The sequence below is a fragment of the Choristoneura fumiferana genome, chromosome 11 (assembly GCF_025370935.1).
Source record: "Choristoneura fumiferana chromosome 11, NRCan_CFum_1, whole genome shotgun sequence".
NCBI classification, from domain to species: domain Eukaryota; kingdom Metazoa; phylum Arthropoda; class Insecta; order Lepidoptera; family Tortricidae; genus Choristoneura; species Choristoneura fumiferana.
In genome coordinates this window covers 1,525,273-1,546,832 of record NC_133482.1, presented here as the reverse complement: position 1 = coordinate 1,546,832, position 21,560 = coordinate 1,525,273, and the positions used below count along the sequence as shown (strand labels likewise).

The window sequence follows — 21,560 nt, the reverse complement described above, 5'->3', positions numbered from 1 at the left end:
AAGAATCATTAACAGCTTCTTCTTAGTCGCTTATCTAGGTAAGTATATTAATCATGATAATTTAAATTTAACCCGTGAAATACTTGTTATTGATAGTAGTAGTTCCGTTGGTCAAATCTGGTCTTCATCCTCAGTTCCACTTCACCAAATATATCCAAATTACCATAGGTGTCCCTACAATATTTGAAGAGTTTCCTCGATTTCCTTAAGATCCGATCATCAGATCCTAATTTGCTGCTTATGGGACCTAATTGAAAGCATTCCTAGACGAACTCAAAAAAAATTTTTGAAATCGGTTCATAAATGACGGAGTTATGAGGTAACAAACATTAAAAAAAAAAAAAAAAAAATACAACCGAATTGATAACCTCCTCCTTTTTTTGAAGTCGGTTAATAAACAGGTCTACTTGGAGCACTTAAGTAAATAAAACAGTAGCATTTTATATTAATCCTTTATTCACTTCTCAATGTACTGCATGGTCTCCCCATGGATACTCCGTGCCATCTTCTGCAGCGCGCACCGAGCGTCATCCACCGGGAACCGGTCGCTGTACTTCAAAATGGCCGCCAACTCCTCATCCATCAGCCCCGAAAGATAGTCCATACACCTCGTGCTTCTCACCACATAATGCAGCTGTTTTAGCTCAATAGGCTTCTTCTCCATCTTGGCCTCAAAAACATGCCCGTAAATCTGTGGGTATTCCCACAGAGCCATGATAACAGGCGCGCCCACAAGAGAGAAGGAATGTGGGTGAATGAAGAAGTCTTTTACGTCCAGGTAGAGTTGCCACATCAAGGCCAGGTGGCCTCCTAATACGTAGGCGTCGCGTTCCGTCTGCTCCCCTCTGTAGGCCAGCTTCATCGCACCCTGGCAACCTTTTCCAAGCAAGCTACCGGATTGAAGTATGGTCCTTAACACCCATTCGTCCTTCCCTTGCCCGAGGAATTCGTTGCCACCAAGCTTGTCCAAGTTGAACTCGTTTTCCCAGTCATATGGCTTGACGATGTTTTCAGCTGTTAAAATAACATTATACTTCGTTTTTTTAGCATTAGAAAGAAGGTATTATAAGATAGAGTGCGGGAAAAGAACAAATGGGGCTTGGGAAGTGAGCAGTCACAGTAAGACCAGAGGATTGCTGCAGATGCGGTGCCAACATCGAATGCCAAGATAGAGCTTCCTGTGCCATTATAATTTCACCAGCTCTATGTCTTTTAGGAGCTCTTTTAGGGGCTTTTACGAGCGAGCCCCTTAGATACTCTCTACGCTGGAACACAGCAGCACAAGCACTGTTGTTTGGCAGGATTAGCAGGGAAGATAGCGGCAGCGATTTAGATAGACCTGTCTCAAGGATCTACCATTCGAAAAATAGGTAGGTTCCTAAAATGATATTCCAGTCTGTTGATGAAGCAGCAAATCAAATGGATTAAGCAGGTTTACTCCCTTAGCCGACGTAATGTGACGGAAAGACAACGCACAACCTTAGCCACTAAAGTTAGAGACTTGTGGCAGAGGTTCCTTAAAGATTATAGAGGTAAGTACTAACAAGGGATCTGTCGACATCCCACGAGATAAATAGCTATCCAATCATTTACTCCCACATGAAGCTAGTGTCATTATGTAGTCGTGTTAAACCCCTCCCACCCACCTCTCGGCCGCGAGGGCAGCGGCCCGTTGTCCGCGCTGCGGTCGCCAAGGAAGTCCCCCTCGACCAGATCGCGAAGGCCCGTGGAGATCAGCTCCGTCACCTCGTTGTTCCGCAGACCACCCAGGTGCTGCAGGCATTTGGCGAGGAGATAGTCACCTGAGGACGATAATAACTTGAAATTGTGTGAACACGCTTAACCTCGGTACTGTCGCCAGCACCAACATTTGACACAACAAGCGTGCATAAATATCTGATACAGCTTATTTCTAGGGCCGGTAGGACCTGTCAGATATTTTTGCACGCTCCACTGTGGCGGATATTAATACAGGTGGTTGTAGATTCAGAGCGACTAATGGCTACTTAATCAAAGGGTCGTGTACTGAGTACTTTTAAAAACGATTACCCTGGACCGCTGCGACAACTGCCTGGACAACTGCCTAATTCGGCTTACCAATCGCTAGTATACCTAATTTACTTACCAAGGAAATACACATACATACTAAAATAATATATATACATATACTCGTACATATATTTTGTTGTGTGAGAGGAATTAGTCTAAAACTTCAACATGGTTCACCACGGGGAGGAGGGTTTTAAAAAATCACTAAAACATCGACACCCTTTAGCTGTACCTATAGTCCAGAGCAGCACCAATTCTGACTTCAGCAGAGCTACTACGAAACTCGAAGTTCGTGTCGTGCGATCCCTCTGACACTTATACTGTTTAATACGAGAGCGAGAAGGATACGGTACGATACGAACTTCGAGTTTCGAGCGTGCATAAATATCTGATTCGACTCTATTTCCAGAACCGGTGGGACGTGTCAGATATTTTTGCACGCTCCGCTGTTGCAGATACGCAGATAGATGACTGTACCTACCTGTCAACAACACGATTTTATTTCCGCAGAGCAGGTCTTTAAACTTGTCTCCGATCTTCTCCTTGTCCTGCAGGTTGGCCATGGTCTTGTGGATCATGTGCCCGGTGCGTTTCATCTCCACTATTTCTGCTAGAGCGCGTTGCGAGTGCAATACTCCTGGAACAATCACGTACCATCAGCCAAATATGTGCGGTACCACCCTAAAGTTGATAATCGCTTGCATGTCATAAAACAATAAGTAATGCCAATAGACGTCGTGTCTGTCAATTTGAAAGTTTGACTTTAGCGACATATTTATTTGATAGGATCTTGATTAAAAATTGATAGACCATTATTTGGCTGATGGTAGATAATATACCTACCTACTATTTTTAGGGTTCCGTACTTCAAAAGGAAGAAAGGTACCCTTAAACTTAGGGTCACTTTGTTGTCCGTCCAGATTTTTTTTCACAGCAACGCGTGGTGGTATCAAGCTATGTTTCAACCAACCAGAGATGGGCGAGAAATGTGTTTTTCATGAATCAATAAAAACACTTCATTGACCAAGGGTACGTTGTCTTAATCGAAGACATCTTTTTTTCCGTGCACCCGGGCCGTACCCTGTTGTGTCGTTATCTATCCCGAGTACTTATATCTACCCGTAGATATCTTACCCGTGTCGTACTGTTCCCGCGGGAAGTCCCGGGAGTTGAACCCGGCCGCCTTGGACACGAGCAGCACGATCAGACCTACGGATTGCAGGTTGCTCTTAGACCCGATCAGCAGGTTCTTCGCCGACTTAAGGAGGGGGTGGTTTGTCGCCACCTGATGACAGAGAGGTGGTTGTTGTGGCGGGACCTATATCGTTTATACTATTTGTCCTAATCTTTGTACAATCACCAGCATTAATATCTGCCACAGCGGAGCGTGCAAAAATATCTGACACGTCCTTCCGGCCCTAGAAAAAGAGTCGCATAAGATATTTATGCACGCTTGTTGTGTCAGATATTGGTGCTGGTGACTGTACCTAATAGGTACATGTAGGTTTTTTTTTATCACGGATAATTTGATAGTTCCCCAGGGATAGCTAAACGAATTCGTTGCAGACGGAATCGCAGGCTAGCTTATATACCTAAACTAGCATGTTACCTTCGACGCCGTCCACGTAGAATTCGTTTATTGCTATCCCGCGGGATTGACTATGCAATTTTCCGAGGTAAAAACTATTCTATGTCCTCCCCGGGACTTAAACTATCTGTATACTGAATTTCATCTAAATTCGTTCAGTGGTTTAGACGTGATGAAGTAGATTATAATTAAATATGATTGTGAACGATCCAATCAATAACTCAGGCTGTAGGGTTGGTCCTGTTCACTTCTCCGGAATCACCCAGTATTTATGCTCAGCAGCACACAAAATTTGGTACACTCTACAATAGGTACATACAAAACTACCTATTGTATACTGCATACAGAGGGCCAGATTTTTTGCTGCTCAGTATAGATTAGGATAGTACCTACCTATACTACCTAACTACACATAACCTAACCTAACCAACAAAAGTTGGAAAACCCCTTTGTCACTTCAAAGTTCAATATCTCTAAAATCGTTGAACCGATTTTGATAAAACATGTCTAAGAACCATAGCTAGAAAGCCTGCTTTCAAATAAAAAAAACCGCATTCAAATCGGTTCACCCGTTTAAGAGATACAGTGCCACAGACAAACACAGACACACATAGCCGTCAAACTTATAACACTCCTCTTTTTGCGTCGGGGGTTAAAAATAGAGTCACAATCAACTGACCAGCTTTCTCAGATGCACGGCGGTATTGGCGATCTCGTCGTTGAAGAGCCAGCGCAGGTTCAGGAAGGAGGTGGGGAAGCCCACCATCTGCTCCGCCTCGGAGACCACCTCGCGCCAGTCCAGCTCCGGGTCCTGGCTCCGGGAGCACTTGCGTCTGGATCCATTATCGACAGGAACATTAAATCGATGGCCGTGTGCAACGATACCAAAAAAAACAAAAATTGCCACTATTGTCCACGTTGTTAAAGTCCTATGGTCTATCCAACCTTTTCCCAACTCACGATTTCCAAATGTTTCATTTGCCAAACGTTTATTTACCAACTCACGATTTTCTCCAAAACAAAAAAAAATCTCAGTGTATTTTCTTATGGTTTTTTAGAACACGTAGGTTATGTTTGTTTTATGAAAGTTTCGAAAAAACATGGTTTCATAGAAAATCGTGAGTTGGGAAATGAAACGTTTGGCAAATGAAACAATCGTGAGTTGGGAAAAGGCAGAGAAACCTATGGTCTGCATTGAAGGCAGCAGGGAAGGCAACGCTCGTGCTGGTGACACCCTGCTGCGGCGGAGACTACCAACGTCTACCCTGAAATCAACCAAATCGAACCAATGCACGCCAATGTGTATAATCATGCAAAATTACAGCTTTCTGGCACTAACAATCTCTAAGCTAGCTGCGGACAGACATGGCAAAACTAAAAGCCCCATGCCAAAAAGGCTGTCACCCTCTTATTGAATAGCGATTCTAAAGCTGCGGCTCCACTGAGGCGGAGACGAGTGGAGCGGATAGGAGACGTGAAGGGATCGACCAGTCTCTACACGTCTGAAGATAACGAGGCGGAGACGAGATGTGGATTCTACTAATATGATTGGTCGGTCCCTACACGTCTCCTCTCCGCTCCGCTCGTCTCCGCTTCAGTAGAGCCGCAGCCGCCGTTCAGATGAAGCGGCTAGCCCCTCGGCTCTTGTTTGGCTTCCAGTTGCGACGACCACTTTGTAAACTTCTTTAATAAAATAAACAATTGTAAAAAGCTACTGTAGCCTAGCGGTTGCGCCTGTAGCAGATCAAGTAAGGAGAGGATCGTGGATTCCAGACCGGTCTTTCATCTCTGAGTTTTTCATAATTTATACGCAGACTAGATTTAAAATTTTAACATGAGTTTTTCGGGGAGGAAGCAACATGGGAAGTAAGCAACGCCACGTGTAGTTTTGAACCCGCACTGGGCTCACGTAAACCCACCCATGTTTAGAAGAGGAGGAAGAGGACTTTTTTCTATGTGGTTTTCTTATGGGCAGGCCCCTCTTCCCCACTGGGCACGTGCCCAGGGCCCAACGACGCATTGGGCCCCGTAATCCCTACTCCATTTCCATTACCAAACGATAACCGGTGGCTACTACACTCACGCCTGAAAATCAGGCTTATACAGAATGCAGCATGTTGTGCCGAAGGCTTCTAATAGGTGAAAGACGGCCCTGCTATGGGTCAAAGTTACCGTCCGGTTAACATTACGGTAAACGCTATACCTAATAAAATCCCAAAGTACCTTCGGCATACCAATGGGTAGATAGGGGCAGTGAGTATTCCAATGGTCTTCCAACCACTCAGAGTTGTGATTATGTTTATGTTGGTGTATGCAAGCTTATTCACGGGAATTTTTTGAATAGCACATGTAGCCATGTTGCAGATAAACTTATAAGCTAAGTATATGAGTATGAAGTGATATGGACGCATGCTGTCAAATTTTACAGGTCACGTCAGCCCTTTTCATCAACTTTTACTGAGTGACCAACGTATCTGTGAATCAGATCAAGCAATACTACACTTTATGCGAACGACATTAAAACTTTTTGGATTCACAGATAAGTTGGTCAGTCTGTAAACGAATATTGTCAGACAGAATAAAACACGGAGCAAAGAGTTAAGAAAGTAATCAAAAAGGAGTTTTAACAAAACCTATTGATGTTTCGAATGAGCCAAAGCAAAAAGACAGGATTTGGGCCAAATGCTGCCCTGAAATGAAAATATTTGTCTTCTAACGATTTGGGCTAGGTACTTTCTATTAGAAAAAGTATACAGTGTGGAAAAATAAGTCGCGCCCTGGAGGGAAACTACCTTAAATCCTTATGTTGGCTCATTTTACTTAAAGGAGACATTCCTTTATTTTTAATAAGAAACAAAACTGCATTCAAAGATTTTCTAAAACTCGCTTGCCTCGCCCAGGACTCGAACCAACTAAAATTAAAAAAACAAACACTCGCTATTCTATTATACTAATCGATAGGATTATGTATTATTCAGGATAAAATTTCCCTAACAAACTTTTAGTCTTACTCTCGTCTGTCGTACAAGATATCCATGAATAATACCTATTCTGCAGAAGTGGTCTGCAAGAAGTCCTGCAAGACTTCTTGCAGACCATCTAATCGTCCCGTTTGTACCTATCCAGACATTGAAATTTTAATTGAAGTAAACCCTGGAAACTCTGCTGTTGTGGGCAGGTGCACCATCTTGTTGAAAAATGATATTATTAGTTGAATGTTGGAGAGATAAGAGAACTGTTACGTGTCTTTTACTTGTTGAAGGTGAACAGTAAATACTGGGTAATGTTCATTAAAGAACTTGTGTACTAACTATTTAGTACCTATCTTTATTACTATTTATCTTTAGTACTCTTATATCTATGTATTCTGCATGTACAGACGAGAGTAAGACCAAATGTTTATTAGAGAAATTTTATCCTGAATAATAATCCTATCGATTAGTATAAGTAATAAAAAAGCGAGTGTTTTTTTTTTTAGTTCGAGTCCCGGGCGAGGAAGCGAGTTTTAGAAAATTTTGAATGCAGTTTTGTTTCTTTTCATTTTGTTGAATGTCTTCAACTTAAGGATTTAAGGTAGTTTCCCTCCAGGGCCCGACTTATTTTTCCACACTTTTAATATTTCATTGAATTAGTTATCATCTTTACATAGGTATTATATTATAAAATAAAGTCACTTCCCGCCGTCTATCTTTATAGGTATGTACATACCTATTTAGTATGTACCTACGCTGAGATCTATTAAATTAGGCAACGGATTTTAATACTGTTTTCTCGGTCTTAGTTTTTGAGAAAGGATGAACATTGCGAAGTACATACTTACTTTTGATCATAGACTTTAATTTTTCCCCTTTAGGGTCCCTTAGTACCTATATAAAAGAACCTAACGACGGACCGGTTAATGACTAACACCGGTAAGGCACGCTGCTCAGAATTAACAACAAAACGAGTGCGCGGGCGCGGCCCAGCGGGGCGTCCTAATAGAACAGGATTAAACGCAATGAAAGAAAGAGAGAAAACATTTATTCGTGACGATATGGAAAAAAACCTAATCAACTTTAAAAAATTAAACCCTGACATTGTCATTTCAAAATTCAATATCTCAAAAACGACTGAATTGACTTTTATCTTTTATCAAATATAGCTAAGAAATATAGTAAAAAACTGCATCGAAATCGGTTCATTCATTTGAGAGTTATGATGCCATAGACATACAGACACACAGGCATTGGCGTTAAACTTAGGTCCTCCTCTTTATGCGTGGGGGTTAAACACGAGTCTTGAGGTTATCCCAAAATACTTGTATGAATCACCGTGTTTTTTTTATTTTCGTTAACCAGATGGCTTCATTCATTAATAGAAACCTTATTGAATTAGGCGTTACTTTGCTCACCCGCGACCTTCGACCTTTTGACGACTGGATGGCTAAGTGGTTAGTGAACGTGACTACGAAGCTTGAGGTCCCAGGTTCAATTCCCGGCCGGGGCAGATATTTGTATGAATAATACGAATGTTTGTTCTCGGTATGTATTTAAGTAGATATGTCTTTATCTATATAAGTATGTTTATCCGTTGTCTACTTAGTATCCATAGTACCTACAATAGCTTTGCTTAATTTGGTACGGAACCCTATAAAATGCGGGGCCCGACACGCTCTTGGATGTTTTTTTTTTTAATCATTTAAATTCGAATCGTTTTGAGATCGCGGCTCAGGCTATCATTAAGGCAAAGAGTTTAATAACGCCTTATAATTACCACCTGCATACGTTTACGTAAAAAGCATGCATTGAGGTTTATTCTAATAATCACGTACAACCTTTAATCGACGCCATTGAATGTTGTTTTTAATCACTTTGGCTGTATGGAAGGTTTCTATAGTTTTATTTTTTTATTGTATGTTGCTCCTCAGCTGATTTGATTTTGGAGTTTTTGAACTACGATATAAAAATAGATAATATTCATTCTCATGTTTTTCCACCATTACCTCTCATTGTACTGAATTCAAGCCTCGTGGATTCTTATAGAGCTAATAAAAATAAATAGAAACTTTAAAAAAATACAAAAGGATGATCTAAAATTATGTATCTTATATGATACAATACCAGGAAAAGGGTTAAGGACTCTCTATTTTGATTGCGTTGACTTAGAAGTTTTTTTTTGCTGCTTTAAGGGGTAGCAGACCTCAATACCCTTAGTGTAAGTTTTCGGTTACAAAATACGTCTCGATCGCGTTCGCGTTAAAATCACAATTTATATGGAAACACGAACAGCGCCTCTAGCGGAACGTTTGCGATGTTCGTGTTTCCGTACAAATTGAGATTGTAACGCGAACGCGATCGAGACGTATTTTGTAACCAAAAACTTACACTAAGGGCACTGTATTTGATATTAATTTCAGCTTGACACCTCTACGCGTTCCTGGGGGCTACAACGAAATTCGAAAACAAAGTTAGTATCGTATGGTCCCCCTCACTAATACTACACTAATAGTACATTGTATCTTAAAGGCGGTAAATAAGGAATTACGAACGAGAGTCTATTAGAAACCCGAAGTCAAAGACAGGGCTTTAATGAGTCGATGTTCGTAATTCTAGTACCACCCGTGCGACATACAATATTTTTCGGTGTTTTTCATCACATTTGCGAGTATTAAATATAATTTTTCAAAATTGCCGATACCGCTGGCTGCGCTCTTGCTTTTGTTATTTGCTTTCAATTATTAATCAAATTGACAGGGCTTTTAGAGTGATGCCAGGATTTTTATCAGTACATTTTTTTATTTCCTTATGGCAACCCTACTCTTGACAGACGGATAACGAAGGGATCTTAGAAGGGTTCTGTTTTTTCCTTGTGAGGTAACCCTAAAAACGTCTACCTTAATTCCAAAAATTTAAACTTTCAAACTACCCATGTCTAAAATACTCAGAAACAATCACCCCTTTCAACAGGGGGTATATTTTACTATGTATGCTGGATAATCGCTTTTTAATTCCTATGTGTTCAAAATTCGAACGCGACCGATAAAAAAACATAATAGCGGGGCGTGGCTCGCGCCTACCGGTCTGCGCGGTCGTAAATCGACGTTCCAATTTTGAAATTATTGTTTTTTTCTAAAATAAAGCTTGCTACGGCCAGTTCTGTTTAACACAGCCTATGTGTTGCCCTGTATAACTAGTTAAATATGTGTTTCTTGTACACAAATAGCTAGACTTTGCAAAACAGGTTCACTGGAACGACTGGAATTCGTTTGAGTATAGTATAACACGCTGAACTGACAATGGGCAGGACATGTAGGTAGTCAAAATTAACGACGACCGATAGACAGCCAGGATAATATCATGGACGGGCCCAGAAGGTAGGTAGGTATTAGAAAGAGAGGAATACCAACAGCAAAATGGGAATGGGAAGATGGAATCTAGCAAAGTTATCAGGTAGAGACAGAATGGAAACTAGCTAAAGAAGGAGAGCAATAAAAATTTGGAGAAGGCCTTCGCTATTACCTAAGAGGGGTTCTTGCATGCTTGCATTGCATGATTAGTTCATTTTATATTTTAACAATAACTGAATTAAGTTAGCAAAATAATGGTACCTAGCTAAATTTAAGCATTTTTTTTAAGTAATGAAAGCTAAAAAAAATTTATATTGTATAATACGTAGGTAGGTTTTTTTTATTATTTATGTCCCCTGGGCTGGGCCTGAAACTTTAAACCATAACATACCTTCAGAATGAGTACCTGTACCTAATTTAGCTCTCCCTATAAATCGACGCGGTTTACAGCGTCGTTAAGTGCGCAGGCGCACCGCATGGGGCGCCGGTCCGAGCGGCGGTGGTCACCGCTATACTTGCAACATGTAGTGCTCATGTTTCCGTGTCCTGTAAGGCCGGACACACTTCTCCGATGCCCGAGGATTATAGTCTGTAAGTAAACGGCTACCTACCGCAAATTCGTGGAGATGCGGATTTGGATCCAGTCCGGAGCAATCGAACGAATCTATTTTTATTTTTTAGTAAAATCATAGATTCGTACAGGCATACCTACGGGTCACCATCCAACCCACAGCTGCGGTTGGATGAGCGGAAGCGACTCTGTTGGGTTAGGTATTTTTATTGAGATTTTTATCATGTCACTAAACGTGTCAAGTACATAGGTCAAGTAAAATGATTGAGCGACTCGACTTTGCGAAGTCACTGACGTGCAACAGGGATTTTATCAAATCGCTAAACAAATCTAGTGAATTTAAAAAACGAGTTGCCCTATTTATCTGATTTTGTCATTTCACTAAACAGGTTTAGGTTTTGATCAAATTACTGATTTTTCCAGGGAAATGATAAAATGAATTCCCCATTTTAACATCCTGCGTGATTTGATCACATGCCTTACAGATTTGTTCAACTGATTTGGCCATTTCCCTGCAACAACTACACTCTTGACAGAGTGGCATGGTCGCCGGATGATTAGCAGTAGTCCACCTAGTAGACTATGATTAGTTATTTGGAGTCTTTTGTATTTTTTATTTCAACTCCAAATTTGTTACTTTTACGGTTATCCCGTAAAACCATATCGAAAATACAAACTGAGACAAGGATGCACAGAAAAACCAGATATCTTGATCTTGGAGATCTCTTGTCTGGGTGAGCGGTTAGTTCCGAATATAACGTCTCTCGATGAGAGCGAAACATAGATGTCGCTAGTGCTGAGCTGCTTAAGTAGCGTAGTAAAAAAGCAACCTGAGATATGTGTGCATAGGAGAAATTAGTGTCTGTACTCCTGTCCAGTGGTAGTGTAGGGGTATGGCACGCAGCACGGAATGCTGAGGACCTGGGTTCGATTCCCAGCGCTGGTCTCTTTTTCTGGTTTTACTGTGCATCCATGTCTCACTTTGTATTTTCGACACCTAGTACTTAGACCTTCATAACTTTCTTGGGAAAACAGTGCGGTGACGGTAGGTCCCCTAGTCGTCTTTGACTACATCCTCGGGAAGAGATGTGTAATAATAATAATATCTTGTAATTAAGTAAATATTTTAGCCATTTCGTCGTTGACGAAGTAAATCCGCTTATAAACGACACGTAAATGTAATACCGCGCATCTGCACTTCAGCATTACAGGTTGGTTGGTTTAATGGCTTCTTTATGAACTTCAGTCAATTATATTCAGATAATTTAAAATATATTGAGCAGCAAAGAATCTGGCCCTCAAATGAATGCAGTTACCTATAGGTAATTTTAGTATGTAGAGTAGGCCAAATTTTAGTATGTACTTATAGAGTGGGCTAAATTTTAATACGTAGAGTGGGCCAAATTTTGTGCTGCTGAGTACAGTAGGTAATATTATTACTATCGTCACTACTTTAAAAAAAACTCTTATCTCAAAGTAGATAATTTTTCTGAGTAGACCTTATGAACATTACGTCAAGGTTCAATTTTGTTGACATATTGATTTTAGATACGACATTTTTTCAAAGTAGTGACGCTATGTACACCGCTAAATTATGCATAGTGGCAAGTGGCTCAACAATCGCGTGTGGTGACTGTACTATTGTAAATTGTGACATGAACTGTAATTGTAAGATCAATCACATTCAACGAATTTGGAGTAAAAATTGGAAATTCACTAAATTTGTCAGATACGCGATCGATATTCAAAGTGTACAATCACCTGTATATATATATCTGCAACAGCGGAACATGCAAAAATATGTATTCTGACACGACCTACCAGCCCTAGACATGTATAGAGTTATCAGATATTTTTGCACAGTGCCGGATTAGCCCATAAGCAAATTAAGCAATTTCTTAGGGGATACGTCGGGGGGGGGGGCACCATAAACAGCACCAAAAAAAATTGCTAGCCCGTAAAAGGTAACGCTGGTTACGGCTACTTGGATTGGGGTCGTGGATTGCTTATTCCGACGAAAAACCTTTACAGGGGCGTTCCGTCAAACTAACCAAATAACCTCAACAAATATTGTGGAAGAATCTCCTAGACTCCCTGTGTTTGATAGACGCAAACTTTATGGACTCGGGTAATGTTACATGTGTTCTAAGGTCAATAACTTGCGTATAACCTAGGTAGCCATGACGCGGGTCTTGTAAAAATAAAGGAGGCGCCGCAGTGGGGGGGCGGACTTAATCGCAGGGCTTGTTGGTTGTAACTCTGCGTGTAGGTACTCTATCGTGCTGCAAGGAAGGTTAGCAGAACTGTGTAGGTATTGTGCGAGATATTTTAAAGACGTATCATGGTCATGTTAATAGATAACCTAACCAATACAAAGTTGGAAAACCCCCCACTTTGCCACTTCAAAGTTAAATATCTCAAAAACGGCTGAATCGATTTTGATGAAACATTATGTCTAAGAACCATCGCTAGAAAACCCGTAAACCTGATTTCAAATAAAAAAACGGATTCAAATCGGTCCAGCCGTTTAAGAGCTACTGTGCCACAGACAGACACACATAGACGTCAAACTTATAACACCCCTCTTTTTGCGTCAGGGGTTAAAAACGGGCAAGTGTGAGTTATCGCAGTATCGTGCTTTTCAAGACATTTCGGAAATTTCCTACGTTAAGTTAAATATACTAGCTGTATCCCGCGACTCCGTCTGCTTAGAAGTACCGTATGAAAACTAGTTTACGTCCTATTCTCAGACCTACCGAATATACACAAAACATAATAATCGGTCGAGCCGTTTCGGAGGAGTTTGGTTACAAACACTAGCTGTGACACGAGAATTTTATAATATTAGAAGATTTGTTTTATAAATAATAGGTTTTTCTGTGATCTATAGGTGAAGAAATCTGAAACCACTGTGCAGGGTTCTGTGTGTTTTAAAATTAATTAGTGCAACGTCGTGTAATTTTCGGAAGCCACGAGAAAGTTGCCACATCAAAATAGTTCTTACAAAAATACAACATTTTTTTTGTAATTATTAAAAACATTTCAACAACAGGTATAAATATGTTTTCTGTAATTTCTCAATTTCAGGTCCAGTAGTTTTTTTATTTTTTATTTTTTATGGTATAGGGGGAAAACGAGCAGGCGTATTGCCTGATGGTAAGCGATTACCGTCGCCCATGGACACCTGCAACGCCAGAAGAGTCACAAGTGCGTTGCCGGCCTTTAAGGTAGGAGTACGCTCTTTTTTTTAGGAGTAGTTTCGTAGAGAAGGTGGGGGAATGGTCAATTTTCGACCAAGAAAATTCTTAAACTATGTACTCGTATCTCCAAAATTGTAGGTACAGAAATTAAAATAAAATACCTAGGTACATATAAGTCTTTGAGCTTCTCAGAACAGCCCTTTATTTTTTTTATACCTAAGTCACACGATATGGTTTGCATTTTTTTATTTTTCTGGATGTCCCGCTGTTATGCTTTGCAGGTGGTAGGACCTTGTGCAAGGCCCGCCCGGATTGCTACCACCATCTTGCTTGCTAATCCTGCCGTGAAGCAGCAGTGCTTGCACTGTTGTGTTTCGGCGTGGAGAGTAAGACAGCCGGTGAAATTACTGGCACTTGAGGTATCCCATCTTAGGCCTCTAGGTTGGCAACGCATCTACAATACCCCTGGTGTTGCAGATGTTTATGGGCGGTGGTGATCTCTTACCATCGGGAGACCCACTTGCTCGTTAGCCATCCAGTCGAATAAAAAAAAATCCTCTACGGGTTGATTCTCGAAGGACTGTTAGGATCGAGTTTATATTTGGTTATGCTGTCGCTACACCGTATAATGGCAGCATGTTATTAGTCATGCTAATACGGCACTACCGTCGGTCGTACGGCGACCGTCTCCTGGCCGGTCCGGTGCCTGCCTCCGGGTAGGTATTGAAGGGTAGGTCTGGAGGTATTAAATACATTTATTAAAAGCTACATGCGTTCGCCAAAGCATAGATGTCAGTTTCACGGCCATCATGAGGATATTTTGTCGGATAAGTTCGCATTTATCTTGTTTTCTCAATTAGTAAACCGCAGTAAGCTAGTTGAGAAAGTAAGACAAAATACGATGGAAAAACATCATTCACAACATACCCATCCGGATAGCAGAGGAAATGACCAAAGCGGGGTCATTTGACATGGATGATTTTTTTCATTGCTTTATCTAAGGGAAAGCTGGCCTCTGTAGTTGACTTGAGATTAATTTCAGCTTTATAGGTATCTCCACGCATTCCCGAGAACGAGGGTATTGGCAGAACAAGGTGATCCTATAAAGGTTTTTGCCACTGACGTACAGAAAACAGAACCCTATTATGGAATATGCGTAAGGCTCATAAGCTAACTTATATCTACTTAGGAACCTATTAGGTACGACGCAGAAACAAAATTGAGCGTTACTTAGGTTTAGTTAACGTGTGGTTAATGTTTTACGTCCACTTGCAGGCTTTTAATCTAGGTTTAAGTGGTCTTAAGTCCTGTCAGATCCATACAAGAACTGTCAGTTTAAGCCTTAAATCGAGATTTAAAAAAGCCTACAAGACGTCCTTAAAGTTTAAAATTTAAAGTAATTCAAACGCCTTAATTTAGAGATCAGAATTAAGTTAAGACGCACCGTGGGAATGTCGCGAATGCAAATGCGCGGGAAGATGAACGTCGCCCCGCCATCTTTGATCCTTCGGCTGCGTTCCGACAATCGTGATTTACGGTGCGTTCACGATTAAATTAGGTTGTTAAAATTGTGATTGTTTTTTGCAGAAGTGCACATTTAATTTCTTGATTTAGATTTTTGTACCTACTTTATTAACATATAATAATAGGTAGGTACGCATTTTAATAAAAAATGGAGAAAGGTTCACAATTTGGATGTAATTTTTCTAAGATCATGTTCCCCTGTTAAATTACTTGCTCAGGTTAAGTTACCGTTAGAATGAGCTGTTAAACACTCTATGGTAATGTTCTAAGGCATCGAGCAATTTTATACCTAGTCATTATTCTATTTGTATTTACGTAGGTATTTACCTACTCCTCAAAGAGAGAAGGGCCCTTAAAGTGAGGAGTTCTTATGCCTACTGGTAACTGATTACGATTAGCCACTCTCACTATGAGAGGAGGCCAAGCAGTTTGACGTAGTTTAGTTACATATATAGACAACCGGATGGCCTAGTGGTTAGAGAACCTGACTATGAAGCTTGAGGTCCCGGGTTCGATTCCCGTATCGGGGCAGATATTTGTATGAAAAATACGAATGTTTGTTCTCGGGTCTTGGGTGTTTAATATGTATTTAAGTATGTATCTATCTATATAATTATATTTATCCCTTGTTTAGTAGGTAAGTACCCATAAGACAAGCTTTGCTAAGCTTACTTTGGGACTAGGTCAATTGGTGTGAATTGTCCCGTGATATTTATTTATATACTTAGGAGATGATAACGATTGACAACTACTAGTCTCACAGTCGTAGAAATTGTATGCATTCTTTATCAAACAAACCGCTATACCTACTTAAATGAATCCTGGATGGACCGGTAAACAGAGTAAATAGAGCGCGACGGACGGACGTTTAAATGCGCGGCGGCGCTTTTGCCCGCCATTTGCATCCCGATCGCGGCGAACCGCCATCATGCTTTATTTTTCCCGCCAATGACATACGGTGCGGAGCACACTGAGATCAAGGATACTTCATTTCATTTAACAATAGACTTTACCTGTGGCTTCGCGGACGTAAACCATTATATCCGACATCGTAAATACAAACTGAGACATGGATGCACAGAAAAACCAGAAAAAGGGGCCAGCACTGGGAATCGAAGCCAGGTCCTCAGCAATCCGTAACCTCTCCACCACTGCTGGACAGGAATCTAGACACGAATTTTTCCTATGCATACATATCTCAGGTTGCTTATTTATACTATGCTACTTAAGCAGCAGCACTAGCGACATATATGTTGCGTCGACAGACGTCACATTCTTTCGGAACTAACCGCTCACCCAGACAAGAGATGTCGCTACTAAGCAATCAAATTATGTTTGATTTTTTGGAGTCTTTTTGTATTTTTTATTTCAACTCCAAATATGTATTTACGATATGGTTTCACGGGATACTTACCCGTAAAAGTAACAAATTTTGAGTTAAAATAATAAATACAAAAAGACACCAAAAAATCAATCATAATCCGACATCGACAGTTGAATTGAAATTCCGGCAATTCACAAAAATTACAACGCGGGCTTCTAAATACTACCATGCCACATGATACATGATCCTAAACCTAACTAACGGTTGAGATTTTCAGATTTCATCTCGATCGCGTAGGAACATCCAGATAAAAAGTAGCCTATGTATGTGTTATTCCAGACGTCCAGCTGTCTATATTTGTGACAAAATTTGTCACGATTTCCGTTTTGCTTTTTCTTTCTTTGTAAAATCTCATGAATAAATGTTTTTCTTTCTTTCTTTTTACATATCCGTCCAATAATGTTTGCATGATAAGGCGTAAATAAACATACTATCTATGTCTTTATGATATAATATTAGTAGGATTAAAAAAATTCATCAAACCAATCATCAAATAAGTACATGTATAGGTACATATATTCCATATAGTATTCCAGAAAATAAATATTTCATTTCATTTAAATAAAAAGAATTAACTGAAAATTGTGCTTTTTTCTACATTTGAATGAAAATGAATGAAAAAAGTTTATTCAACACACACAAATAGTTAAACAAAAGTTACAAAAATAGTTGAAATGCAAAATATGAAATAAAATATAGGTAAAATAATATACAATTTTGTATGTGTGAGTGAACTCTAGATTCCTGTCCAGCAGTGGTGTAGGGGTTATAGCACGCAGCACAGATTGCTGAGGACCTGGGTTCGATTCCCAGTGCTAGTCTCTTTTTGTTGTCAATAAATGTTGTGAGTTTGAACCTTTATTTAAAAACATAACATTGCTAAAGCCCCAGTGTGCCCAGCCCTTGTCGGTTTCGCTTCACTTCGGGAATATTCGGTAGCGGCGGCATGCGCAAAAGCATGGAATTATTCCTTTTATTATTTTTATTCATTGTAATAAGCGACTCTAGTGATGCCTATCAAATACTTCACGACAAGCGGTTGTAAATTTTAAAGTAATTAAGGTAAATAAAAGGTTCACTCTGTTATTTGCAGTTTTTCTATTTATACGATAAACTATAGCCCGGGGTAACGTCACTTGTAGTAGGTACATAAATAAAAATCCTACTAAGATTATAAATGCGAAAGTTCTTATGTGCGTGCGTGTGTCTCTTAGTTACTACTCCATGCTACGGCTGAACGGATTTAAGTAAATTTTGGTGCTATGCTGGACGTCTGGAATAATAAATAGACTACTTTTTAGTGTTTGACCGAAATATGTTTTTTTGCCGAAATAGAAAGTTAGAGTTTCGATACGTACGAACAATAAAACAACCTTGCCTGTACAATACTGTACATTGTTTAACCTCCTAAGTCCCCGCGTACAATATTTTGCACATAATGTCCAATTAAATGCCACCTTTTCTTGATCGTCATTAAGTTTAAAATTCTTGCATTAAACATTTGACGCCGGGTCTCAGGAGGTGAAGACGAAATTTATAAGGTAATAAGGTAATATTGGTATACGTTACGCCTAACATCTTGCTATCCTACTTATAAAATATTATAAAGGATAAAGTTTGTGCGTACGGCGTGCGTCTGTATAAAAACGGCTGAACGTATTCGAATGAAATTTAGAAGCTATGTACAGGTCGATTCACGAGCTGGCACAAAATGGATTGAACGAAAGTAATGTCACTTAGACATTTTTGTAGGTCATGACAGATGCATGACATTTTCATATTTGTGTGAAGTGTATTTAAATTGGTAACACACAGATACTTTCCTTCACTTATTCAATCCATTCGTGCCAGCTCCCCTGAATCGACCTGTAGATAGAAGGACGTCAGAAATAAAACATAGGTAGACATCTTTTTCAAAACTCAAAAAAGGGTAGAAGCCAGTAGCGTAGTAATTTCTAATATTGGGCACACTTTTCAATCGGCCTGCTGCCGCCAGAAAAAAAGCAGGTAAGCGTAAACTCAGCTTTATTAAACTTAACACCTAATACTATCCTATTACATTAGAGTATTTACTAACAATATCCCTATAGAACGCGAATATCAGGTCGCTGGCTGAACGGCATCGCTCTATCGCCTCCTTGTAGGTGTCTTCGCTGAAACTGCCTTCTGTGAAACCTGAAAAAAAAAACATTGTTGAAATCAGCGCCATCTGTCGATAAGCAGCTGAACTTAAATGTAAAGACGCTGGCTGGATGAGTTGTTGGATTTCAGAAAGTGTTTTTGTTTAGTGTTGAAGAAAGAAAAAATTAAGCATAATATTATTTGTTCTTTTAATTAAAAAAAGTTAAAATAGGCAATGGATGGCATTATTAGATAGATAGAAACTTTGTTTACAACAGCATACAAAAGTCAAAGCAGGTACGATAGAACTTTGCTTACTTTTGCTGACATGGGGAGGGAGTGTCAAAAACTACCAAAATTCTGCTTACCTAATACCAGAGTGACCCTAAGGAACCAGCAATCTTAAGCTTCATTATATGAATAGGCTCACTAACACTTATGGTATACTTTAGGAGAGCAATTCTTATGAGATAATGAATTTCTTTGAACCGAGTTTGAGCTGAGCTGACTTGTGAGCTGACCCCTGAGGCCTAATTGTCTAATACACTTGGAATCAAAATCCTTTTTAGTTTTTTCTGTCACACGGCATAAGACGAGGGTAGAAAGAGAATGAATGCGATTGCGAACTTTTTCGCGCTAGAGAACAGGATATCTAGATGGATGGAAACTTTTACCTGTAACAAGACTCTTGTCCCGCTCATCGAAGACAAAGTTCATGACCGCCCGTGCTTCCTCCAGCTGCTCCACGGCTGGCTCCAGCACGATATCCCCGCGACCGTCCACGGCGCACAGCACCGCCGCGAACACGTGCCGCATCGCCACGCCGGAGTTCAGCAGCGCCAGGCAGACGCAGTTCACGCAGGTCGAGAGGAGCTGGAATATATTTCAATCAATCACATCAGAATCCACCCACTGCTGAGTACTGGCTTCTTCAAAACATATTTGATATAAATTATTTAAAAAAACTCAAGAAAAATTCCTGAAGTGTGCATTAGGTTTAAAAATACCATTAAAATAAAATTCCGAGCAGTTAAATGAAATCTGGATTAGGAAAATCATTGATAAAATCGTCATTCTTACGATTTTGAAATCTTAATAGATGCATTTTCTTCAACTTCAACTTTTTTGTTTTTGGCAACCGGTTGCTTTAGGTTCGCAACCACTACTGCCAATTACTCCTGACAGCAGCAAGTGTATATTGTGTTTGACCAGTGGGGTATAACCTCCTAACGCCCAGTCCTTTATAAACTTACTGTAATTTTAAATCAAACTCTATCATAAATGACATAAAGTTTGATGTTCTTTTTTTTTTTATATTTTAACGAGGCTTTAGCAAACTAAATGTGACTATGTCAGCCTCATGGGGAGCCTTAGATACATGTTACACTCTCCCATGTGCCGAAAACTAGTCTCTGGATGCAAAGGCCCGTCCGATGAACTTATAAATCTCCATCACTTCTTCTGAAAGTGGTTGACTCAGAATCACATTTAAACTTCCATTCAACAGATCCATACCATCCAGATACCTGTTTCTGGTGTCCTTATGCTGATCACATTCCAGAAGAAAATGAAGGAGGTCTTCAGTCTTATTTTGATGTTCCTAAATCAAAAATTTGACTTGGGCGTTAGGAGGACTATTGTGTGTTATTGGGTTGTGTGTATTGTTGTTATTTTTTGTTCAAACAAATGATATTAATTTCTCAGATGCAAAAAACTTAAGTCTTTAATATATTTAATAACTTATTTCTAAATCTGATTTTTATGTTAATTTCCATACCATACTAGAGAAAAAGATTAACTAAATATAATAATTAAAAACAAAACATTTCTAATCAGTTCTGCTGATTTATAAAATTGGTATACTCACCCCTCCATAGTCTTCCAGCTCTTGGACTGTGATGGTGATGCCAGTGCGTGGGTACAGGCTGCTCAAGATGGCCTCTTCACAGGTTTGTCGGATCACATTTTCTTTGTACCTAAAATGGCAAGATTCATCTAAAACGTCACATTATTTAACATATCATACTATAAAAATTAAAGGAAATCCTTCAAATAGGACATAAACAGCTTCAAAATATCAACTTTAAGTTCAGTGAGGCTACAAACTTGTATGGTATTGTTGTGGTATTCAGAAAAAACAAAATTTAATCCTCAGCAGTGAATTTATAACAACGCAGATTTTGCAAAACCCTACCTGTCCTTAACAGACGGCTTCCCACCTTTGCTGCTAAACAAAACTTCGAGAGTTGTCTTCTCAATACTTTGACTTGATATCTTCACATCTAAAGGTCCATTAACGCTAGCTAGAGCTACTGTAGCTCCTGAAATAATAAAATATGTCCTCAATCATTTAAACCCTAAATAATACGTTAAATAGGTGAAACATTACGAAAACACACCTTGAGATAAAATAGCCGAACCATCTGATTTACTGAGAAAATTTAGCTCGCATTTCATAGGTTTTAACTTGAAATCCTTTAACTTGATTTCTTCTGAACCCATCGTATTATTTTATATCGAATTTTCGTCTATTTTACACCGCTTTTGATTTTGTAGAAATAATAACAACATAACATAACCTCACACGTGCATCTGACAGATCAACAATGTTTTTTTTAGTTTGACAATTAATTATTGGATTAATTTAGTAAAACGCTCATTCAGCCACTGGTCAACATTAGATAACTTTATTCTCATGGTGAAGAAATAATTTCATAATGAATAATGAAATATTGATGAAGCTCTTAAATAAGTTTAAAGCAAAATAACCCAAGTCATGTCCCATTTCAAGAAGTGAA

General features: G+C 39.5%; 2 protein-coding genes across 3 annotated transcripts; both read right to left on the bottom strand.

Moving 5' to 3' along the window:
• Positions 1-456: 456 nt before the first annotated feature.
• Positions 457-6,063, bottom strand: LOC141432295 (all trans-polyprenyl-diphosphate synthase PDSS2-like). Of its 2 annotated transcripts, none has more exons than XM_074093843.1 (6): positions 5,861-6,063; positions 4,317-4,470; positions 3,184-3,334; positions 2,531-2,686; positions 1,647-1,802; positions 457-1,014 (listed from the first exon to the last, which is right to left on the bottom strand). In XM_074093843.1, exons 1-6 carry the CDS (start codon positions 6,046-6,048, stop codon positions 458-460), a joined length of 1,362 nt encoding a protein of 453 aa, XP_073949944.1. In that variant the 5' UTR covers positions 6,049-6,063; the 3' UTR covers position 457. The 2 variants fall into 2 exon arrangements, with proteins under 2 accessions (XP_073949944.1, XP_073949945.1); XM_074093844.1 differs by having other exon boundaries at positions 5,872-6,063.
• A 12,586-nt stretch (positions 6,064-18,649) lies between these two features.
• On the bottom strand, positions 18,650-21,533 carry Rrp46 (exosome complex component Rrp46). The gene is made up of 5 exons (XM_074094038.1): positions 21,162-21,533; positions 20,957-21,083; positions 20,630-20,738; positions 19,437-19,635; positions 18,650-18,816 (listed from the first exon to the last, which is right to left on the bottom strand). Exons 1-5 carry the CDS (start codon positions 21,262-21,264, stop codon positions 18,689-18,691), a joined length of 666 nt encoding a protein of 221 aa, XP_073950139.1. The 5' UTR covers positions 21,265-21,533; the 3' UTR covers positions 18,650-18,688.
• Between the last annotated feature and the right edge of the window lie 27 nt (positions 21,534-21,560).